Raw genomic sequence first — 23,991 nt, forward strand, 5'->3', positions numbered from 1 at the left:
GAAAGCTAAACTTTGTTTAAAATCGCAAGCAGGGTTGCCAATTTGGCGTGAGATTTACATGGTCAGAGTGAGATCGTGAGACAGAGCCTGAAAGCGTGTGTCTCACGCCAAATGCGTGAGAGTTGGCAACCCTGCTCTATACTAGTAAAAAACATGATTAAACCAGTTTTAAAAACGAAACTGTGATAATTAGCAATGAAAAATAAGTGTAAATAGAAAATAGAGAAGAGCTGAAACAGATGGGTATCAATATATCTCTTTATTTGGCAATCAGCTTGAAATGATCTAGATTTCAGTGTATAGCATACCCCTATTAAACCCATACAATCCTTCCAATAAACATGTCTCTTATTTACCATAGTTTTTACATATTGCAGTTTACAAATTTAGCTTATCTGTTTGACAAAATCAATTCAACAATGGATCTTTTTTATGTGCTATATAAAAATCTACACAGTATACATTCATGATTAGAAAATAAACAAAAAAAAAAATCCAAAACAATATTTAAACAGCACAGAACAGAACTCGTCAACATACCCCACCCAGGTGTGAGCGATCACAAATTAAAGCTGAATACTTCAATATTACAGTAAATACTGAGAGATGTCCAATGACAAACAGGATTACTGAAGGGAGGTTGTTTTTACACCAGCGATCTGGACTCAAGGAGAAGAACTATGATACCGTTACAGGGAAGATAGAGAGAGAAACGGGAATGCTGATTATGTTCAAGAGAAAACCAACTTCTTTAACAGTACATCTAATCTCTCTCTCTTTCTCTGAAGCTTAAACCTCTCCGTGACGAAAAGCAGTCGAATCTGGTTCTCAGCTTTCTCTAATCTCATATTGCCTACGATTAAGTGCACAGGTGCTCGCTTTTATAGCCTTTCTCCATTTGTGCGCCTTTGTTTACAACGTCGCTTTCTCTAAGAACGTAACATGGTTTCGATGGGTCAAAATCATGAGAGATATCAGCGTCTTCCGACTTCTTTTATTCAGAAAGACTACAAACGATTATAAAGTAGGGATATAAAGGTACTATACCTTCATTTGACCATTATTTCTAGTTGCTTTAATAATAACACAACAAATTACATAATAGTAATACAAATCAAAAGTTTCAATGTCTTATAAAAGGCATGCCTTCTCTGTTTTAAATATATTGTGAGATGGACAGACATGATAGTGTGCGTTTAAGAGCCTTTCTTTTGGGCATTGTTTATAATCATGCCTTTCTCTGTGTGTTTGTGTGTGTGTGTGTGACTGGGGAAGGTACACAGATGTGGTGTCTTGTGATGTGCAAAGCTTAAATGTCAGAGTCCATTCAGCAGTGAGTAAGGTCCGCAGAAATGCTGCCTGTTTTTTTTTTTTTTTTCCATTTCCCTGAAACCCCAGCGCTTAGGATACATTCTCTACACATCAGTGGGTATCCAAACTACCTCAAAAGAAAAGTCTCTTTAGAAAACTCTAAAATATTGATAGCCTCTAATAAATCCGCTGTATTGCTATGAGACACAGTTTCCTAAGGTGAGTTCTTATTCTTTTGGTCCATGCTCACTTCGTTATTACTTATTTGCACTGATATGTACCAAAATGCACTGGAAAATCTGCCACCGACAGCTTTTTTTTACTTGAAGTATGAGAGGTTTTGCACTGGGTGTGTGTGCATGTCGTCGTTCAGCATTAAGAGGTATTGCTACAGATTCAGTTCAGTCTCTTGTTCGACAGCTGTATTTGTGTTTGAGAACACTATGGTCGGATGGAGTAAACACTTGTGTAATTTAGTCATGGCACAGTTGTCGCGAATACGTGTGATGGTTTCCTACGTCTCGTAAATCAAGTGTTTGTGATGCATGGATACATCAGAATAGACTAGAGAGAGAGGGGGGCCGGGGGGGCTTTGGTGTACTATTCAGATCATGAGAGAAGCAGTGACTGACCAAGGTCAATAGTCAAACAGTCAGACGGCGGTCTGTCATTCTACTCTGTTTTGAACAGGCATCTCGTCTTCCCCCTCTCGTTCTGTCTTCAAATATCCTTCTTTTCTAATCTCTCTCTCTTAACTCGTTCAGTGCTTCACCAGAATGTCTGCTGTTAAACACTAGAATCAGTTTGTTTTTCCTCCCAGAGTTTTGCATTTCAGAAATACAATTCCCAGAGTCCTTTGCTCAGAGGCTCAGTGTGCATGCGTTTACATGCGCTGTGCATCCATAATGTCCAGGTACTTAGCCTCAATGATCCTGGGCAGTAGACAGTTCCTGAGACGGAGACACAATTACAGGTATGTTATTTATATACAAATAGAGAATTAAGAAAATGTACACTAACAGTCAAAAGTTTTTGAACAGTAAGCATTTTAATGCTTTTTAGTTTCTTTTGCTCACCAATCCTGTATTTATTTGATCCAAAATACAGCAAAAGCAGTAATATTGTGAAATATTTCTCTATTTAAAATAACTGCTTTCTGTTTGGTTGTATTTTAAAATGTAATTTATTTCCTTTGATCAAAGCTGAATTTCCAGCATCATTACTCCAGGCTTCAGTGTCACATGATCCTTCAGAAATCATTCTAATATGCTGATTTGCTTTTCAAGAAACATGTATTTTTATTATTATTATCAATTTTTAAAACAGAACAGTTGAGTACATTGTTTCAGGATTATTTGTGATTATACTACAGGATTATAGTGATCCAAAAATCAGCATTTGTCTGAGATAAAAAGTTTTTGTAATTCATTAAAATAAATAAATAAATAAATAAGATTTCTGACAGATTGTGTGACTGGAGTAATGATGCTTCAGCTTTGAATTCACAAGAATAAATTACATTTTAAAATATATTAAAATAAAAAACAGTTACTTTAAATAGTAAAAATATTTCAAAATTGTACTGTTTTTGCTGTACTTTGGATCAAATAAATGTAGGCTTGGTGAGCAGAAGAGATTTCTTTAAAAATATTAAGTCTTACTATTCAAAAACTTTTGATTTTTTCCATTATTTTTTATTAATTATTAATTATTTTTATTCATTATTAATATATATATATATATATATATATAAATAAAAAAATAAATATATATATATATATATATATATACATAAATAAAATATATAATATATATATATATATATATATATATATTTTTTTTTTTTTTTTTGCTACCAAATCATGTGGTGCAACCAACATGCAAAAAAAAAAATTAATGATAATAATAATAATAATAATAATAATGACACAAAACATAAAAAACAGTAAGTCTCTTAAAATATTAAATTATTATTATTATAATTTTTTTATTATAAATCTTTTTTAACATTAGTAAACTACATTAGTTAACATGAACTAAGAATGAATAATACTTCTACAGCATTTACTAATCTTAGCTAATGTTAATTTCAGCATTTACTAATGCATTATTAAAATCACAAGTTGTACTTGTTAATATTAGTTAATGCGATGTGAACTAACATGAACTAACAATGAAAGACAGTATTTTCGTTAACTAACATCAACAAAGATTAATAAATCATGTAACAAATGTATTATTCATTGTTTGTTCATGGCAGTTAATACATTAACTAACGTTAACTAATGGAACCTTATTGTAAAGTGTTACCAATACTTTTAACCTTGAAAATAAAGTGAAAAGTTCAGATGCAAAAACCTCTAAATCCATCTGACGTTTTCTTTCTTTAAAAATTATCATTTCTTTCTGGCTACTTTGTATAGGTTTCTATGTAAGTACTGGTACTTCTGATTGGGCTGAGGCTGGAATTTAGCGAGTTTGAAGTAAAAGTATTTGATGGCTGTATAATATGTGTCAGGAGCATTCACTCAGTATCATTATCTCATTTTTGACCGAGATGGCTTTTAGCTGGTTTTGCATCTGAACTCTTCAAGTACTGGTTTAATTTGTTTTAACTTAACATTTTATAATTTGTTAATAACATTAACAAAAATGTAAAAATTCTGTTGTTTATTGTTTGTTCATGTTAGTTAATACAATAACAAATGGAACCTTATTGTAAAGTGTTACCTGAAAATATATTGTTATTTTACTTGAAACACACCACATGACAATTTCAAAATATATGAAAGCATGACTACAAAGAGTACATTTCTGAAAACTTCAAAAGATTTTTTTCTTTCTTCTATCAAGAACAAGCCACACAGTGTAAAGCATCATTCATCATTCTGCAGTATGACCTTTAGTAAACACTATTTATTACACATGCACAGCAAAACACAGGGAACACAGTCAGACGTGAACTGGAGGCATTTCAGTTCTCACCTGATGGGTATGAGGATAAACATTAGCAGAGGAAAGATCATCTTCATATACGGGAGAGGGTACATCCCAAACGCACACAGAAAAAGCAGCTGCACCATCTGAAGGAAAGTGAAGTAATGGATCTTCCTCTGCGGCACCTTGCGGATGTAGTGAGTGGGAGGGTAGGACGTCTGAGAAAGAGTGAAACAGAGATAAAGAAATGAAAGATATAGATAAGAGACAGATAGAATAGGCTACAGCTGTCATAATGCAGATAAATCCATTTGTAGAACGCTGAACATCTTGCCTGATGGGACTAAGATCGGTTACAGTATGGACATTTCACTTACACCTGGTCACATACATAAGCCTACGCAATCCGCAGTAAGGATATATACATCAAATCTATTGCTGGGCTATATGCAAATTAATGGAGATCATGCCCGTGATTATGCCAGGCAGTTTTTTCTACTCTTTTAAGTTTTGTGGTTGCTACAGCCTCATCTACGATTGCTTGTTTAAGTCTAGTCGATTAGTAAGGTCAACAAGTGTGTTTAATATATTAATATATTCAATAAATAATTCAGTAACATGTAGTATGTAATTGTTATGCTTTAAAAAAGTTCAAAGAAAATACAATACTGTTTAAAGGTTTGGGTTCAGTAACATTTTTTTCTAAAAAAATAATACTTTTATTCAGCAAAGCACAACTGTTTTCAACCTTGATCATTTTAAGAAACGTCTTGAGCATCAAATCATATTAGAACGATTTCAGAAGGATTGTGTGACACTGAAGACTGGAGTAATGATGCAAATAATCCAGCATTGCATCACAGGAATATCTGGAATAATTAAAATATATTCAAATACAAAACTCTTACTTTAAATTGCAATAATATTTCACAATGTTATTATATTATATTATATTATAATATATTATATTATAGTGTTATGCTTAAATGTACATTAAATTAATAGTTAAGAAAAATAGAATAGCTTAGAAATGTAAAAAAATAAAATAAAATAAAAATAGCACAATGATCAACTAATTGTCCAACAACCAACTAATTAGTTAGTGAAGTTAACAAGTGATTAAAATATTATATTATATTGTATTAGATTAGATTTATTATATTATATTATATTATATTATATTATATTATATTATATTATATTATATTATATTATATTATTATGCTTAAACATATATTAACTTAATAGTTAAAAAAAAAAACAGATTTAATAGGTTAGAAATAAAAAATAGCAAGATGGTTCACTAATTGTCCAGCTAATCAGTTACTGAAGTTAACAAGCTAATTTTATATTATATTATATTATATTATATTATATTATATTATGTTATGCTTAAATGTATATTAAATTAATAGTTAAGAAAAATAGATTTAATAGGTTAGAAATGTAAAAAAAAAAGATGCTTGACTAATTGTCCAACAACCAACTAATTAGTTAGTGAAGTTAACAAGTGATTAATATATTATATTATATTACATTATATTACATTATATTATATTATATTATATTATATTATATTATACTATTATGCTTAAACATATATAAACCTAATGAATATATTTAATAGGTCAGACATTAAAAAAAAAAAAAAAAATATATATATATATATATATATATATATATATATATATATCAAGATCAACAACCAACTAATCAGATACTGAAGTTAACAAGTGAATTTATTATATTATATTATATTATATTATATGGTTATGCCTAAACGTATATTAACCTAATATTTTTGAAAAATAGATTAATAGGTTAGAAACAATTTGGATCAAAACAAAACTCATTCTGCTGAATCGTTCTGCTTTCTTTTCAGCCAATTGTACTGAATCTTTTGTTTTGAAGACTTTTATAGTTTTGTGCAATAAACAGCCCCCTAACTAGTCGATTATGAAACATTTTGCCAATCCACAGCATTTACACAGACATATACATCTCAAACCACCTCCTGATCCATCACAAATGCATCTTGGAGGGCATTTACGCTCAAAAATGCACAAAGCATCCAGCCACAAAATGTATCACTGAATACCAAGACATTTCTATCCATGACAGGTAGAGGGCGCTCTGTTGCTTTATTTGCACAGCGGGTGCACCGCTCTATATTCTGTGTTCTTATGTGTACAACACCTATGACTTTTATTTGCCTTTGTTTTCATGAAAGACACACGCACACACACACTCACTTGTTCTTTGAGTAGCAGAGCCATGCGGTCGCACATTTGATTGCCGTCAATAGATGTGAGAGCGATGTAGAGGAAGAGCCCGTACAGCACAGGCTTAGGAATCCACTGCAGGGGCACCGGCAGCAGAAACACGCTCACACCTATCAGGATGTTAGCCACGAGCGAGGTCACCCGCGTCTCCTTCACACTCACTATACTACACACACGCACACGTACACACACAGAGGAGTCATTTAAAACCAAGCACAGCGTGCCAATAGCTAGTATAATGACGTTTGTGCTTCACAGATTGATTGCAAGTGTAATTGTTTGTGGTGTGTGCTCACGTCTCATAAAGGTGTCCTCCCTCCACTCGTTCCTCCACGATGGCTAGCTGTCTGACGTGCAGAGTGGAGTGCGGGAACGCAGCATGCATCCACGGCAAGCCCAGCACAGACATCAAAATATTAATCAAGCCAGACAGAGTCAGGTCCCAGTGATACGCCGTGCCCTTCAGTAACCTGTAGCACACAAACACACACACAGTCACGATTCAACAGTGTTCAACAGTGCTGCCCTACTGAGACCAATGCACAATCTGACCAAGTGTCCTATTCAGGTGTGAAGCGACCAGTTTCTAGCGATGCGTCACTGTTATGTACATGCTGAAAACTAATTATAATGCATTTGATATTTAATATGCAGCTAGGGAGAGAAGAACCAATGAGATTTCACTGTGAATTGGGCTGATTGTTGTCATGCAGTAACCTAAACCGCTGTTCAAAAGTTTGGGCTACTCGGCAAGGGTGCAACTGATCAAAAGTGACAGTAAAGTCATTTATAATGTCAAAAAAGATTTTGATTTTGAGATCCATCTTTTCACACTGAGGACAACTCATATGCAACGATTACAGAAGGTTTAAACGCTCACTGGAAACACAATGCCTTAAGATCCGGGGGGGTGAAAACTTTTTGAATTTGAAGTTCAGGGTAAATTTAACTAATGTTGTCTTTTGGGAAACATGTAAGTAACTTCCGTAGCTTCTGAAGGACTGTACTAAATGAAAAAACATATGATATTTAGGCAAAATAAGAAAAATGTACACATCCTTATTCTGTTCAAAAGTTTTCACCCCTGGCTCTTAATGCATCTTTTTTCCTTCTTGAGCATCAGTGAGTGTTTGAACCTTCTGTAATAGTTGCATATGAGCCCCTCAGTTGTCCTCAGTGTGAAAAGATGGATCTCAAAATCATGCAGTCATTGTTGGAAAGGGTTCAAATACACAAGAATGCTGAAAAACCAAAGAATATGTGGGAACTGAAGGATTTTTCTGAAGAGCAGCTGGCAGTTTAACTGTTCAGGACAAACAAGGGACTCATGAACAACTATCACTAAACAAAAAAAAAAACACACACACACACACACACACAGCTGTGGATCATTCAGGTAACAACACAGCATTAAGAATCAAACGTGTGTAAACATTTGAATGGGGTCATTTTTATAAATTCAACTATTATTTTCTCTTGTGGACTACATTGTAAACGTCTTTTGTGTGAAATATCTTATTCATGTCGGTACTAAATAAAAAATAACATGCATTTTGTATGATCCCTCTTATTTTGGTAAAATAAATAAAAAACATTCTGCAGATTCCTCAAGGTGTATGTAAACTTTTGACTTCAACTGTATGTGTAATCTGTTTAGTGCCTTATTAGAAATTAAACAAATATTGGCACCCTTGGTGAATATGAGCAAAGACAGCTGTGGAAATAAATCTGCATTGTTTATTCTTTTGATCTTTCATTCAAAAAATTCACAAAATTTCACTGAAGTAAAACGATGGAAAGTGAGGAGAAAATCTCATTATGAAATAAATGTTTTTCTCCAGTTCACGTTGGCCACAATTATTGGCACCCCTAGAAATTCTATAAGTAAAATATCTCTGAAGTATATTCCCAGTCATATTTACATTTTTTTAGCACACCAGGGTGACCAGGAACATGAAATTGTCCAGCCATGACTTCCTGTTGCACAAGATTATAAATATGAGGAACACAAAGGACAAATTCCCTTAATTGTCCACACAAGGTGTAAAACCAAAGAATATAGTTCTGATGTGCAGAACAAGATTGCTGAGCTTCACAAACGAGAAAGTGGCTGTAAGAAAAAAGCTAAAGCATTGAAAATTCCCAATTCCACCATCAAGGCAATAATTAAGAAGTTCCAATCAACTAAAGATGTTACAAATCTGCCTAGAAGAGGATGTGTGTCTGTATCAGGGGTGGCAAACTCTGGTCCTGGAGAGCCGCAGCCCTGCAGAGTTCAGCTCCAACCATAATTAAAACTCACCCGCCTGTTGCTTTCTAGTAACCCTTCAGACCTTGATTAGCTTGTTTAGGTGCGTTTGATTAGGGTTGAAGCAAAACTATGCAGGGCTGCGGCTCTCCAGGACCGACGTTCCCCGCCCCTGGTCTATATCATCATAATGGATGGTGAGGCGAAGACTCTGAGTGGCCAAAGGCTCTCCAAGGAGCACAGGTGGGGAATTGCAGAGATTAGTTGAGTCCTGGAGCCATAAAGCCTAAAAAAAAATTCAAAATAGCCCCTACATCACCACATGTTGTTTAGGAGGGTTTCAAAAGAAATCCTGCTCGCTCATCCAAAAATAAACTCCAGCATATTTAGTTGTCAGATACGACTAGAACTTCAAACAGGACTGGCTTCTATGGTCAGGTGAAACTAAAAAAAGAGCTTTTTGGCACCAAACACTCAAGATGGGTTTGGTGCAAACAGGGATAAAAAGTACCACATGCCCACATTTACATAAACTGCTGGATCCTTAATGTTCTAGGCCTATTTTTCTGCCAAAGATCCTGGACATCTTGTTTAGATACATGGAATCATGGATTCAATCAAATACTAAGAGATAAAAAAAACATCTAAACCTGACTGTCACTGTTAGAAATCTTATAATGGGCCGTGTTTAGATATTCCATCAGCACAATGATCCAAAACAAACACAAAAATGTGTCACTGAGAACAAAATGAAGCTTCTGCCATGGCCGTCCCAGTTCCCTGACGTGAACCCTTTAGAAAATTGTTGGGGTGAACTGAAGAGGAGAAGAACCAACATCTGGAGAGAGCCAAGGGTCTGGAGAGATTCTATATGAAGGAATGGTCTCTGATCTCTTGTCAGGTGTTCTCTAAACTCATCAGAGATTATAGGAGAAAATTCAGAGCTGTTATCTCAGGACAAGGATGTTGCAATAATTGTGGCCAACACGAACTAGAGAAAAAAAATAATTTAATAATAAGGTTTCCCCCAAACTTTCTATTGTTTTACTTCAATGAAAGGTTGAAATTTTGTGACTTTTTTAATGAAAGATCAAAAGGATAAACAATGCAGATTTATTTCCACAGCTGCCTTTGCTCATATTTACCAAGGGTGCCAATATTTGTGAAGGGCATTGTATGTAGTTTTTTGTTGTTGTTGTTGTTTTTTGTGATAAAGTCATTTGTATGAGCGGTGAGATGTTTTCAAAACAAGTCTAGCTGAAACTAATTTCAAAAGACATGAACCTGTTTTCGGGTGCATTTGTGAGAGACACTACGATGTTCTGGTCGATGAAGATGAGGAGAAACAGGAGGAAACCCAGACCCATTGCGCTCAGCACGCTCGCTCCGCTCAGCTTATCCAGCGGGGCTATTTGAAACACCGGACCTTCATGGAAGTTAAACACCGGCACTGGAAGAGAACAAATAACAGAGTGAACCTCGGCTCACAAACCATTAAACACCCTCCGACACAAACCAGACCCTCCAGCATAGTGTGATTAAATCTACAGCTTTTGTTAATGAAAACAGTCATCAATGATTTCTGCACTTGCAATCTCCATCATGTCACTTTACGATACTGAAAAAGGATTTCTATTGTAAAAAAAAAAGATTGAAAAATAGCTACAGAATAAACCGCAGCAAAAAAGGCCACAACCCAAGTTGTCCAAAGCACTTGCAGCATTAAAGGAATGATTCACCCAAAAATGAAAATTGTGTCATTAATTACTCACCTTCATGTCGTTCCAAACCTATAAGACCTTTATCTTTAGAACAAAAATTAAGATGTTTTTGATGAAATCCGAGAGCTTTCTGAACCTACATAGACAGCAATGCAACTACTACATTCAAGGCCCAGAAAGGTAGTAAGGACATAGTTAAAATAGTGACATCCATGTGATATAAATTTGTTATTTTTGTTTTCTTTTTACACAAAAAGTAAGCAGCTTCATAAAATCGTGGTTGAACCACTGATGTCACATGGACTGTTTTATCGATGTCCTTACTACCTTTCTGGACCTTGAACATGGTAAAAAAACATTGCTGTTTATGCAGGCTCAGAAAGCTCTCAGATTTCATCAAAAACATCTTAATTTGTGTATTGAAAATGAATGTGTTCTGAAGGTCTTAACTAACTATTTAAACACGTCAAAGAAGATCATAAGCATAGAGTTTCATATTGCTGGTGTTTAATGCGCTTGAGAGGGCTTTTTCCCCTCTTAGCACAAAACTCTCATTTCACTGATATATGGTATTCTTATCTATAAATGGTATGAATTCAAGCTCAAAGAGAATTTTCATTTCGCTAAACAACTTGTCTTAACGGTAGGTGAGTCAGGAAGCACAATTTGTTGTAGCACGGTTGGTTTAGGTATAAAATTGACCACATTTAATTGAAATCCTACATTTATCATAAGTTATGACGTTTTTATAGGAAAAGTACCAGTAGCATTATTAGATTATAAAGAATCAAGTGCAGAAAAAAGAAATTAGTTTCACATTGATATGTTCATAGGAAGGTATGTAAGTGTACCTGCATTATTATTATAAATTATTTATTGATTTACAATATTCAATATTCATTGATATTTTTCCCACTTAAAGTGTAAATTTTGGATTGAAAAACAGGCCAAACAGTCCAAAACTTTGCAGTAGTGTTGTCCCCAAACTTTTGGACTGTTTGGCCATTTCCTGCAAAAGCAGACCTTTTTTGAGAGGTTGTGATTTGATCTAATTTTGAATATGAGCTTCTTGACTGCAGCATTGGAGCGCTGAGTGAACGTTTAAAGAGCCTGAGGTAAGAAGTAAAATCTCACTTAGATAACCAAGTTAAACTCCCACACCGAACTGATGACAGAGGAGTTGGAGGAATAATGTAGTGATAGTTGGAGTGAGCGGCTTTGCTGTAATGTGCTGAGGGAGAGTACAGGCAGTGTGTGTGTGTGTGTGTTTAAGTGTTGGTAGGGGCGTACATTTTGGCAAGCCTTCCTGGACACAAACTGAGCCAAAATTGAACTGATTCTCAGTTCGGAATCTTCTCTGCTATTTGCATGTCATTTTAAAATTGCTTTTTAAATGCTGCATTTTGACATGTTGAAGATAATCCCCCAATATGATTAAAAATTTGCATAATAAAGCAGTTTTATCATTAGAAGTGTTTCCCATTTTTCTCTGCTTAAATTATACCACAAATAAGTTCACTTTCTTCACCTTGATTTAAATACTATTATCATGATCAAAACAAAAAACATTAATACCCAATGACTAATATGAAGTGAAATAATATAATGAATACAAAAATAATCTAATATAAATAAAGAATGATAAAGAATGAAAAAAACATTAATAGTTATTAACGATAAAAAGAGAAATAATATAAATACTACAATGAATATTCAAATAAGAAAAAAAAACTGTGAAATGAGTATATAAATAACATGACATAATTAATATAAAAAATATTTAATTAATAATAAAAAATAAAATATTTTGTTGTAAATAAAAATAACAACAGCAGAAAAGTTTCAATATAGTATTCTGGAAAAAGTAAGAAAGTAAAAAAAAAAAATGTGTTTTTTTGTTCACTTTCTTCACTTTGATTTAAATACTATTATCATGATCAAAACAAAAAAATTAATACCCAATGACTAATATGAAGTGAAGTAATATAATGAATACAAAAATAATCTAATATAAATAAAGAATGAAAAAAAAAACATTAATAATTAATAATGATAAAAAGAGAAATAATATAAATACTACAATGAATATACAAATAAGAAAAAAACACAGTGAAATGAGAATATAAATAACATGATGTATTTAATATAAAAATATTTAATTAATAATAAAAAGAAAATATTTTATTGTAAATTAAAAAAATAACTAATAGCAGAAAAGTTTCAATATAGTATTCTGGAAAAAATAAGAAAGTAAAAAAAAATGATGTGTGATTTTTTTTTTGTCCACTTACTTCACCTTGATTTAAATACTATTATCATGAACAAAACAAAAAACATTTATACCCAATGACTAATATGAAGTGAAATAATATAATGAATACAAAAATAATCTTATATAAATAATAAGAACGATGTTTATGTTAAGTATAAAGAACAACAGCAAAAAACAATAATTAATAATGATAAAAAAGAGAAATAATATAAATACTAATAATAAAAAATAAAAAAATAAACTGTGAAAAATACTTAATTATTAATAAAAAGAAAATATTTTATTTTAAATAAAAAATAATTTATTTTAATAATACAATTTAAAAAAAAATTGTTTGTGATATATATTGTACTTGACAAATACTGTAGATGCTCATGTATACGTTAGTGTCAGTGTGGGTGCAACAACATGAACACATACAGTGACTCACAGGCAATGTCGTTGAAGACGTATGATCCCACATAAGAGAAGACAAGCACTGAGATAGGCAGAGCACAGTCGGACAGAATCTCTCTCATCTTCACATGCAGAAACGGACTGCCAGGAAAAATGAAAGATGAGGGTGTCAAAACAGTCTTCTATCACTCTTTAAAATCCCCATCAGAGAGTGTGTGTGAGAGAGATGGGGGAAGCTCCTCACCTCCTCCTGAACTGGTACAGTGTGTATCCCACCCACAGTGTGCCCAGCATGAGGAGCAGACAGAGAAGAGGCCGTGCCCGTGTGCACAGAATGAAGGATTCTGGGAGCGACACGGGCCCTGTCTCTGTCAGGTTCAGTTCCCCTAAATGTAAACTTCCACTGATGCGATTCAGCTCCGCCGCACTGCCATTGGCCAAAGTGGGAGCATGGTAGTACTCATGAAAGACTGAAAAACACATATCAACATAGGGTATCATTATTTATATTCTGTAAGAATAGGTCAAAATGAATGCACAGTATACAGTGCGGCTAAAATCTTGCACTACCGGTCAAAAGTTTTTGAACAGTAAGATTTTTCATGTTTTTTAAAGAAGTCTGTTCTACTCACCAAGCCCGCATTTATTTGATCCAAAATACAGCAAAAGCAGTAAATGAAATATTTGTACTATTTAAAATAACTGCTTTCTATTCAAATATATTTTAAAATGTAATTTATTCCTGTGATCAAATCTAAATTTTTAGCATCATTACTCCAGTCGTCAGTGTCACATGCATGCGGTTGCCAGATGTCAAATCAGAGTTTCTCTGTTAAAAGGATACATTTTCTGCCTGTTTTTTGGCTTGATTTTTGCAATCTGGCAACGATGCGCACATGCTCACTTTTCATTAGGGAAGCGTATTTGACATGTTGAAGATGATCCCCCAATATAATTACAAAAATGCACATAATAAAGCAGTTTCATCATTATGAGTGTTTCGATTTTTCTCTGCTTAAATTCTACCACAAATGAGCTCACTTTTCTTCACCCTTGGTTTAAATACCATTATCATGATTAAAACAAAAAAACATTAATACTGAATGACTAATATGAAGTGAAATAATATAATAAATAATGAATAACAACTTTCACAGCAATGCAAGTTTTTATGTGCCACATCAACCAACTTCTTTTGATTACAATTATTGATGGAAAAAATAATTTCTCTGCCTATTTTTAAATTTGCTAATGAAATCTATGACAAAAAATGTTCGTTGACAAGCTTTTTTTCCCATGACTAAAACGTGATGACGACGAGACGACAATAAGGTCAATAAAGCGATAACTGTGACTACATCAGCATGCAATATCGTTGACAATAAAAGACATGACTAAAATGTATTTTAACCCTTTAACTGTCACCCCCATTTTTAACATAGATGTGAAAGTGCACTATCCGAACTTAAATTGTTAGAATTCATGAATTCGAAAAAACCTGGAGACTGCTGTTTTAACTGACTGTATCAACATGCAATATTGTTGATGATAAAATACGAGACTAAAATGTATTTTCAAAAATAAAAGCTACACCAAAATCTTTTTATTTTCGCTATTGTCAAAAAAGAAGACAAAATATTATTGCAGACTGCTTTACGCGCCTCTGCTACTCAGGCTTTCATGTGTGTGGTTGCCAGATATCAAGAGTTCAAATCCCCAAATCTGAGCTTCTCTGTTAAAAGGATCAATTTTCTGCTTGGTATTATGCATAATTTTTGCAATCAGGCAACCATGCGCTCGCTCCTAATTATGGAAGCGTCAACAATGATCTGAAAACACCAACAAACAAGTAATTAAGTTTAGCAATATTCATGTGAGATGTTTGGCATAAATGAAAGTGTCATTCGGCCTGTCTGTGTTCTGTCATGAGATCTCGACTTTGTTTGTAATTGTAGTCGCTAAATAAATGCACTTACTCAACCGCTGTTGTTTGAATAGAGAAACATTACTGCAATTAGGAATTATTGGAATTACCATTAGGAATTTTACAGTTAAAATAGTTTTTGTATGTTTTTACCAGTTTTCATAATGTAGGCAGAGAGTGTATACATAAGTACACTAGATGAGGTAAAATATACCATGTGTATGAACCCACATGATTTGTGCTTATTGGTGAAAGTTCAATACCTGTAACGTTAAAACAAATTTCTCAAATGACAACCAGTGTTAATTTTGACAGGCATTTTTGATTTAGTCTTAGTCTTTATCTTGAGACTAAAATGTTTAATAGTCTAAGTTAATTTGACTCAAATGACTAAAATGTGACTAAGACTATTAAGCATTTTTTCATAGTTTTAGTCTAGTTTTAGTCTACGAAAAGTCATTGCATTTTTGTCAACTTTTAGTCATTACTTTTAGTCAAACTGAAGTTACCAGCATTTATTTTGGTAGCTATTTTAGCCTTCAAACAAAAATAATTAATTCTTTAGACAAAAATCAAATCTTATGATACATTTGAATCAAGGATTGAATTTGGGAAAACTTGAATAAATTATGACAATTTTCATTTTTGGGTGAACTATCCCTTTAACAGTATGGAAAAAGAGTACTTATTATTATACTTGTACTTTTACTTATTATTATATAATTATTATAATTATAGTTGTTTTTTATAGTGTTATATATATATATAATTTATAATTTTTGAAAAAGAGGCACAATAAGACAAATACGCTAGAGACACAAATTAAACTCATTTTTCAGATACAGTAAGTTTAATTAACATTAATGTATAGGCTATACATTTATTTAACATCTTTTGTTGGTTAACATTAATAGCAGATAGGTTTTTAATTAGGAATGCTGTCCCTTTAAGACGGAAGGCATGCATGTAATATTGGCACATTCAGTTTTTACCCACCTGTTTATGTTCACTAAGTCATAACATACATAATTTACGTGAGACATTAAACATAATAGACATTTGGACTACTTTGTGTGCATCTGAGCACTGAGAACTGATCGCGCACTGTCTGAGAACAGAAGAAGTGGAGCCTGCGCGAGAGAGAGTACTTCTGGTGTTTGTCTATCAGCGCGGTTCCGCCTATCCCGCCTTCACTAACTTAACTTCACTAAGTTAATCGACAGTGAATTGTGACTACTGGGGAATACGGGACATCTGGCGACTCTATCCCTAGCCCTTCAGGTGCTGAGGCCATTGTTTCAGATCGCAAGTTTGTGTTTTGGTAGCCTATCTTTCCATTGCGGCTGCCATGCTGAGACTAGACATGAAAACTTATCCAAATTTAGCCCCTTATCCAATTGCAACCTAATGATAGAGACACACACTTTAAAATAGGACAGTTAGCCTATAGGATGTATTTTCAGTGTCCGGTACTCCTCAAATAACATTCTTGTCCCCTCTTGTCTTGTTAACGTAGAGGTGGCATAAATTTCGTCATACTTTTTATCATCAGATACTAGTTTTAGCTCGTCAACATCTCGTCTTCATCACAGAAAAAATGATCATTAACAAATATTTTTCGTCGTCGTCTTCGTTGACGAAATTAACACTGATGACAACAATCACAGAATGTTTTGAGCAAAAAACATTTTTTATCAGTTTAAACATTACACAGCACGACAAAAATGTGACTAAGTTTCCATTGACTAAAGCTAGACTAAAATGCTCAGACATTTAGGCCTGGTTTCACAGACAGGGCTTAGACTAAGCCAGGATTAGGCCATTGTTCAATTTAGGACATTTTGAGTAATTGTTTTAAGATATGTTTTAAGATCAGTCAGAGCAAGTTTCTTTTAGTTGAAACAGTTTAGACTTACATTTTAGTTTGGGACTAGTCTTAAACCTTGTCTGTGAAACCAGAGGTTAGTAACTAAAACATTTGACACAAGATTAAGTCTAAACTAAAAATGACAAAATTAACACTGTCTCTGACAATGCAACAATTAATATAATATAATTGCCAATTAATATAATGGCAAAACTCACTGCGATAACCACCACAAAACAATACTTACTTTTTTTTTTAAATTAATTATATTGTATTTACTCATAATTTTACCCTTTAACTGTCACTCCCATTTCTAAACAAAGATATAAAAATTCACTATCCAGACTTAAATTTGTATAATTCATGAATGAAAACAGTTTGTAAAATGAATTTGATGTACATTTTCCATGGTAATGCAATGTCTGATTTTAAAATGCCTTTCAAGTTTCAAGTTTTGAGCTGATATATAATTTCTTATGATATCTAAAGCGTGATGGGAAAAAGGCAATGAAGAAAGTCTTTTGTGAAAAAGGTCAGAACTCGTTATGATATAGTGGCACTCTTGACATATATTAATCTATTACTTTTCCTACATAATTTGTAAGACAAAAATATGGTAAAATATCTATTTAGGAGTCTTAGACCTTTCCAACGATGTATGATTAGATTAGGATTTAATTGTAATATGGTGAAGTAAACTTAGGCGTCACGGGGGACGGTGACAGTTAAAGGGTTAATAATTAAAAATATTATTATATATTTTTTACTTAATTTATATTTTTTTATTTGATCTTTCTATGACCAAAATGCGCAATTTTACTGGTAAGACTGCTTAAAAATAGTCTAAAATCATTTTGTTCGTCTGTTGTGCGTAAACGTTTTGAAGCCGGCAGCATGAATGGCTTCCAAAGCGTAACATTTTTCCTGCGCCACATCTTTATTGAATAATTGGTTTAAACAATCACGATTATTGACGGAATTTTTGTGGAATCCTGTTTACTGCCAATAACATCAACCATTGCTTTCTGCTGATAACACATGCGCATTGTTTCGGTTCTTGCACATTTTTGGGATGTCTTTCTCGAAAAGGCCTGTTTCGCATCATAGCAGAACATTTCAAAGGAAGTGGGGTCAGGACTCTAATTTGGCCATTGTGAAGTGCTGAATTTCTTTTGTTTGAAGTGTTCTGTTGTTGATTTACTCCTGTGTTTTGGATCATTGTCATGTTGAATGACCCAACTTCTTTTGAGTTTCTGATCACAAACAGACGCTCTGACATTCTGCTCCTGATATAACTTGGAATTCGTCGGTCCCTCAGTGACTCCAAGCCGTCCAGACCCTGAGGCAGCAAAACAGCTCCATATCATTACACTCGCACCACAATCCTTCACAGCCGCAATGATGTTTTGGCAATGGTATGGAGAGTTTTGTGTTCTTTTCATTTTTTTTAGGTATATTTATATAAAATAAATAAATAAAGAAATGAATAGCAGGGTTTTTTTTCCCCAAGCTGACTCAAAACACCTCACATCTGATCTTGCCTCATAACCAACTATAACGTGCAAACGACACCTCTCTCAAAATGCATTATGTTGGTTGTTACTGAAAAAACAGTATTTTTTAAATGATTAATTTTCTATTAACACTTTTCATTTTTAATTAACTTTTAATATTTTTTTTTCCCATTATTACAATTTTCCTGATAAGACAAATAAGTTTTTAACAGAACACATTTAAGTTATTATTTTTCTTAATGTGTTCATCGGTACATGTGGCTTTACTGCATATGTGGTTATTTAAAATGCAATATTAAAAACAAAAATAATTTTTAAAACATTTATAAAAAGTAATCACATTATGTTACTTTAATTTAGTGGTATTTGTTATATGGTATTGTGGTAAAATGTATTAAATGGTTTAGTAATTAGTCATTTGTATACATTTGGGTCTCTGGCTGAGTGGCACTTCTTTAAAGATCCCATGGTTTTTTCTTGAAACTGGAACAGTGTTTGTAGGGCGTCAGTTTTTAGAGAATTCGTTTTTAATTTACAGGCAAGTGACGCTTGTTTTCTATTTACTGAAGCTGTTTTAGCACACATCAGACTGAGTCTTCAACTTCTAGGAAGCACAGCAATGGCGCTGAACTGATGGTGCTAATCTGCCTGACTGTAAGGCGTAAATCTTCCGAAATCCTTTGCAAACATTGAGTTTTATGAGTTCTTCTTTTGAGGTTTCCTCAAGTCCCTTTTGATCAGACTAGATTGCTCTTGAGCACAGTTGTTTGGTAAGGAACAAGTAACATGCTGCTTTCCATTCAGCATGGCAGGTCAAACCCACAGCTGAGTCCAATTACCTCTTTTCAAGAGGTCATTATAGTAGAGGTTATCTTGATTGTTTAACACATTTGTTCAATAAAGACACGGCACTGCAAAATGGTTTGTGTGTGCGGTTCCATATAAGGCCAGTCACATGGGGAAGCCTGTAAAAATATTTGTCAATAACTGTAAGGTTTTAATATTTTAAACTATGATAATGCTTATATCATGAAAGTAGATTTTAATCAAAAGGCTAAAATGTGTTTTCAGAGAAAGGCTACTGTATTTCTTTAAATACTATGGCAAGACAAATTTTCACTTATATATTGGGACATTTTGTCACACATTTTTCACATTTTCATTCTATATATATTTTTGTCAATATCTTCTAATCTTTTTTTCATTTAAAATTTTGCTGAAAAGCCATTAATTGGCTTTAATACATTAGATAATAATATTATCTACAATTTTCACGATGCGTAAAAGACGGACAGAATCGCAAAATCCAGTAATAAAAACTAAATTTACTGTATAACACAGAATGTTATGGAATTTGACACATTTTGGATGAATAAATCAAAAGTAGGTCAGTACACTTGAATCAAAATGTGATATCATATGATGATGAAAAATTTGGTTTAACATGGAGAAACTGTAACAGAAATATGTTACATAATGTAATGATAGTACTATGACTTTCTTCAAGGAATATTTGCCCGAAAGATTATTTACCAGAATTTATTTAGCAGAAAAATGTAAATACACAGCACAATATTTCTGATAATAATAATACTAATAATAATAATTTATTTTTTTAATAAAATCAATTAATTAGAGATGCTTTTGATTATTAAAATTTTAAAAAACTATTAAAATTGAATCCAGAAAATGAATGGAAAACATTTCAATTTGAAAATAAATAAATAAATAAATACATAAAAACATTTAATAAATTGCTGTTAAATTGTGTTTCGTAATTTCAATTAATTAGACATGATTTTTGATTAATGCAATTAAATTTAACCATTCAAAACAGAGTCTAGAAAAATTAAAACGAAAAAAAAAAAAACAGAATCCAGAAAAATTTAAAAGGAAAACGGAATTTGGAAAAAATACATCGGAATTTGGGAAAAAATAAAATGGATTTCATAGGCCCCTATAATATAAATGAAATAAAATATAACATATGTACACTACCTTTCAAAAGTTCGGTGTTATCAATTTCTTTTTGGACAGAAATTAATAATTTAATTCAGCGAGTACACATTAAATTGATTAATATTGTCAGTAAAGACATTTATAATCTTACAAAAGATTTTTATTTTAAATAAATACTCTATTTTTTAACGTCCTATTTATCAAAGTATCCTGAAATAAACGTATTATGTTTTCCACCGAAATATTAAGCAGCGCAACTGTTTTCAACAATGATAACAATAAAAAACATGTTTCTTGAGCAGCGAATCAGCATATTAAAATGATTTCATGTGACACTGAAGGCCGGAGTAATGATGCTGAAAATTCAGCTTTGCATCACAGAAATAAATTACATTTAAAATAGAACAGAAAATAGTTACGAATGAGTTCTGGATCTGATAAAAGCAGGTCAGAATGCAAGCTCGCAGCTGGTTGTAAGAAATGATCGTAGAAGTGTGACAGCATCTTCCCATTATCACTAAACAGCTTCATGTGTTAAATGAGCTGTGTCGTTTTTCCAGGGCAGTAACAATAAAAATCTGGATTTTACAACATAACAACTAGCCCCAGTCTCCCCAATATTTCTTGTTAAGATCAGACTGTATCTAAGAATCATTCACACAGAAATCCAGATGATCTGAAAGGGTTGTGTATAGAGTGTAGCACTCACTCTTGACGGTGCCCTTAACTGCATCTGCTACAAAAGCAATGGAAATGAACAAAGCTATCACCTCCTCTATCGACCTGTGGGTCAAAAACATCAACAACAAAAACATATCAGTATTCAAGCGGTGGCGTCTGCACAATTACGTATATTTGTAGGTGTGTGTGTGTGTCTGACCTCTTGAAAAGCTTAACAAGCAGGCTAAGGTTGAAGACTCCTCCCATGATGAGGAAGAGGCTGTTCCATAGGCCGATACATGCATAAAATGCTGCAAAGTCCAGCTCATAATCATCGCAGATCCCCCTAATCACTGCAGCCAAACACACAGAAGCGACAACACATCAGTGAGGTCATTAGGAGTCCTCCACATGAACAGAAACACAATCAACTCATAATGACATGGGATCGTAACGCACAGTAAACGTCCATCGTTTGATGTAGTGCTCCCAAACATATAAAGAATTCCTGCTGTTATTCTCGTAAGAAACCACAAGACAAGATCTTTGATTGGGAAAGAACATTATTATAAATGGATGTGGCGGTTCTGTCCTCATCTGTGCATTTTTACCCAAACAGAATTTCATTTTACTACAGCAAAACCATTTTTCAGGGCAACCCTCCCGCTGGTGACAGTGTGCGATCGCAGCCGCAGGAATGAGCTTTAGGAGGAAATCTCCTCTCAGCCAGGGCAAACATCGAACTTCGCCCAAACAAATGGCAGCCATATCGGACTCCCATCCTGCTGTTTGTGAGATTAAGAGTCTTGTTCCACCTCATCCTGTGGTTAGCAGAGCTCTCTAAACACTCAACGTCAAAGTATTCAACAAACAATGAGTGCTTATCTAAACCTACCGCAAAAACGAAGAACGGTTTGGGACCAGACCTCAAACGAGAGCCAAGGTATGTGTGTATGTGAATGTGCATCCATTGTTGCATGTGAAGGCACGTATGTACATACCGCTGATGAAAATAGCGATGGGCGCTGTGGTCAGTGGAATGACGAGAGGAGAGCCAGCACACAATGAGTAGATGATTCCACCTATACTCTGCCCGATAATCGTCTTCTGAACGTCTAATCAAGAGAGAAAACAGCTCAGTCTGTGTGTGTGTGTGGAAACGTGGTGTGTGAAGAACGTATCTGTGTGAGTGTGAGTGTGTGTGTGAGTGATCACCAATCTCGCCCCGAGTGCTCTCATCGTTGAGTGAGCCAAAAGCAATGGCGGGAAGCAGCACAGCGATGTAGAGGAAGATGGACGTCGTCATGAACTTGACCAGGGCTTTGTTATTACCCACTAATCCTGAAACATATAAAGCACATATAAGTATTACAGCTGATAAAAGAAACTTCCAAACCTTTGTTCATCTTCAGAACCCAAATTTAGATATATTTGATAAAATCCTAGAGAGAGTAAGGACATTGTTAAAATAGTCCAAGTGGTTCAATCTTAATGTTATGAAGCTACTAAAATACTTTTGGTATGCAAAGAAAACAAAAATAACGACTTTATTCAGCAACGTCTCAGTCTTAGACAGGTGTTCACGAGTACCACGACTCACACGTCAAAGACTGACACGGAAAAGAAGAAATTGTTGACATTTTGGGTGAACTATCTCTTTAATGGCATGTAATGTAATTTACTCCACATTATATAGTTGTCATAAGTTTACATACACCTTGAAGAATCTGCAAAATGTTAATAAATGTTAATAAAAGGGATCAATCAAAATGCATGCCATTTTTAATTTAGTACTGACCTGAATAAGATATTTCACATAAAAGATATTTACATATAGTCCACAAGAAAAAAATAATAGTTCAATTTATAAAAATGATCCTTTTCAAAAGTTTACACACACTTGATTCTTAATACTGTGTTGTTACCCGAATGATCCACAGCTTTTTATTTTTTAGTGATAGTTTTTAGAGAGTCCCTTGTTTGTCCTGAACAGTTAAACTGCCTGCTGTTCTTCAGAAAAATCCTTCAGGTCCCACAAATTCTTTGGTTTTTCAGAACTCTTTCCAACAATAACTATGATTTTCAGATCCATCTTTTCACACTGAGGACAACTGAGGGACTCATATGCAACTATTACAGAAGGTTCAAACGCTCACTGATTCTTCAGAAGGAAGCACAATGCATTAAGAGCTGGGGGTGAAAACTTTTTAAATTTGAGGATCAGGGTAAATTTTACTCATTTTGTCTTCTGGAAACATGTAAGTATCTTATATAGCTTCTGAAGGGCAGTACTAAATTAAAAATATGATATTTAGGCAAAATAAGGAAAATGTCCACATCTTCATTCTGTTCAAAAGTTTTCACCCCCCACCTCTTAATGCATGTTTTTTTCCTTCTGGAGCATCAGTGAGTGTTTGAGCCTTCTATAATAGTTGCATATGAGTCCCTCAGTTGTCCTCAGTGTGAAAAGATGGATCTGAAAATCATACTGTCATTGTTTCTGTTTCTCCCTGTTCCTGCTTGTTAGCAGACAAGCTCTTATGAAAATCATCTGAACCACTGTTACACCTTTAAATATAGCTAAGGACATAAATAAGAATCTATCCATCTATTAAAAACATTTGCATTTGTAGATTTATACTTGACACACCATCAGTGAAGTCTGATGGGTAGAGAGGCAGTCGACGACAAAGATCCTCATAGATTCCTCTGCCCACTCTGAAAAAATCTCTACACTACACACATACAGAGAGAGGAGAAGAGAGAGGATTACTCACACACATATGTACATATATCTACATATATAAAAGTGAAAACATTTAAATACATTTACTGCAATACTGCAGCAGGAGAGGCACAGGATTAAAGCACACACACACACACACACACACACACCAATT

The 23,991-nt window shown here is 33.7% G+C and overlaps 1 protein-coding gene across 7 annotated transcripts in view; it reads right to left on the reverse strand.

The window, feature by feature from the left end:
* Nucleotides 1-240: 240 nt before the first annotated feature.
* slc4a11 (solute carrier family 4 member 11) overlaps nt 241-23,991 on the reverse strand; it is a 98,704-nt gene continuing 74,953 nt past the window's right edge. For all 7 annotated transcript variants that reach the window (XM_051126491.1, XM_051126498.1, XM_051126493.1 and 4 more), the window contains 12 exons: nt 23,742-23,826; nt 22,307-22,432; nt 22,093-22,206; nt 21,312-21,444; nt 21,141-21,214; nt 13,412-13,637; nt 13,202-13,308; nt 10,063-10,228; nt 6,827-7,000; nt 6,501-6,696; nt 4,297-4,466; nt 241-2,261 (listed from right to left, as the gene is read on the reverse strand). In XM_051126491.1, the coding sequence (XP_050982448.1) occupies nt 2,195-2,261; nt 4,297-4,466; nt 6,501-6,696; nt 6,827-7,000; nt 10,063-10,228; nt 13,202-13,308; nt 13,412-13,637; nt 21,141-21,214; nt 21,312-21,444; nt 22,093-22,206; nt 22,307-22,432; nt 23,742-23,826 (1,638 nt within the window). In that variant the 3' untranslated portion in view covers nt 241-2,194. The remainder of the gene's footprint in view (nt 2,262-4,296; nt 4,467-6,500; nt 6,697-6,826; nt 7,001-10,062; nt 10,229-13,201; nt 13,309-13,411; nt 13,638-21,140; nt 21,215-21,311; nt 21,445-22,092; nt 22,207-22,306; nt 22,433-23,741; nt 23,827-23,991) is intronic.

Source organism: Labeo rohita, chromosome 13 (genome assembly GCF_022985175.1).
Source record: "Labeo rohita strain BAU-BD-2019 chromosome 13, IGBB_LRoh.1.0, whole genome shotgun sequence".
In the NCBI taxonomy this organism is placed as follows: Eukaryota; Metazoa; Chordata; class Actinopteri; order Cypriniformes; family Cyprinidae; genus Labeo; species Labeo rohita.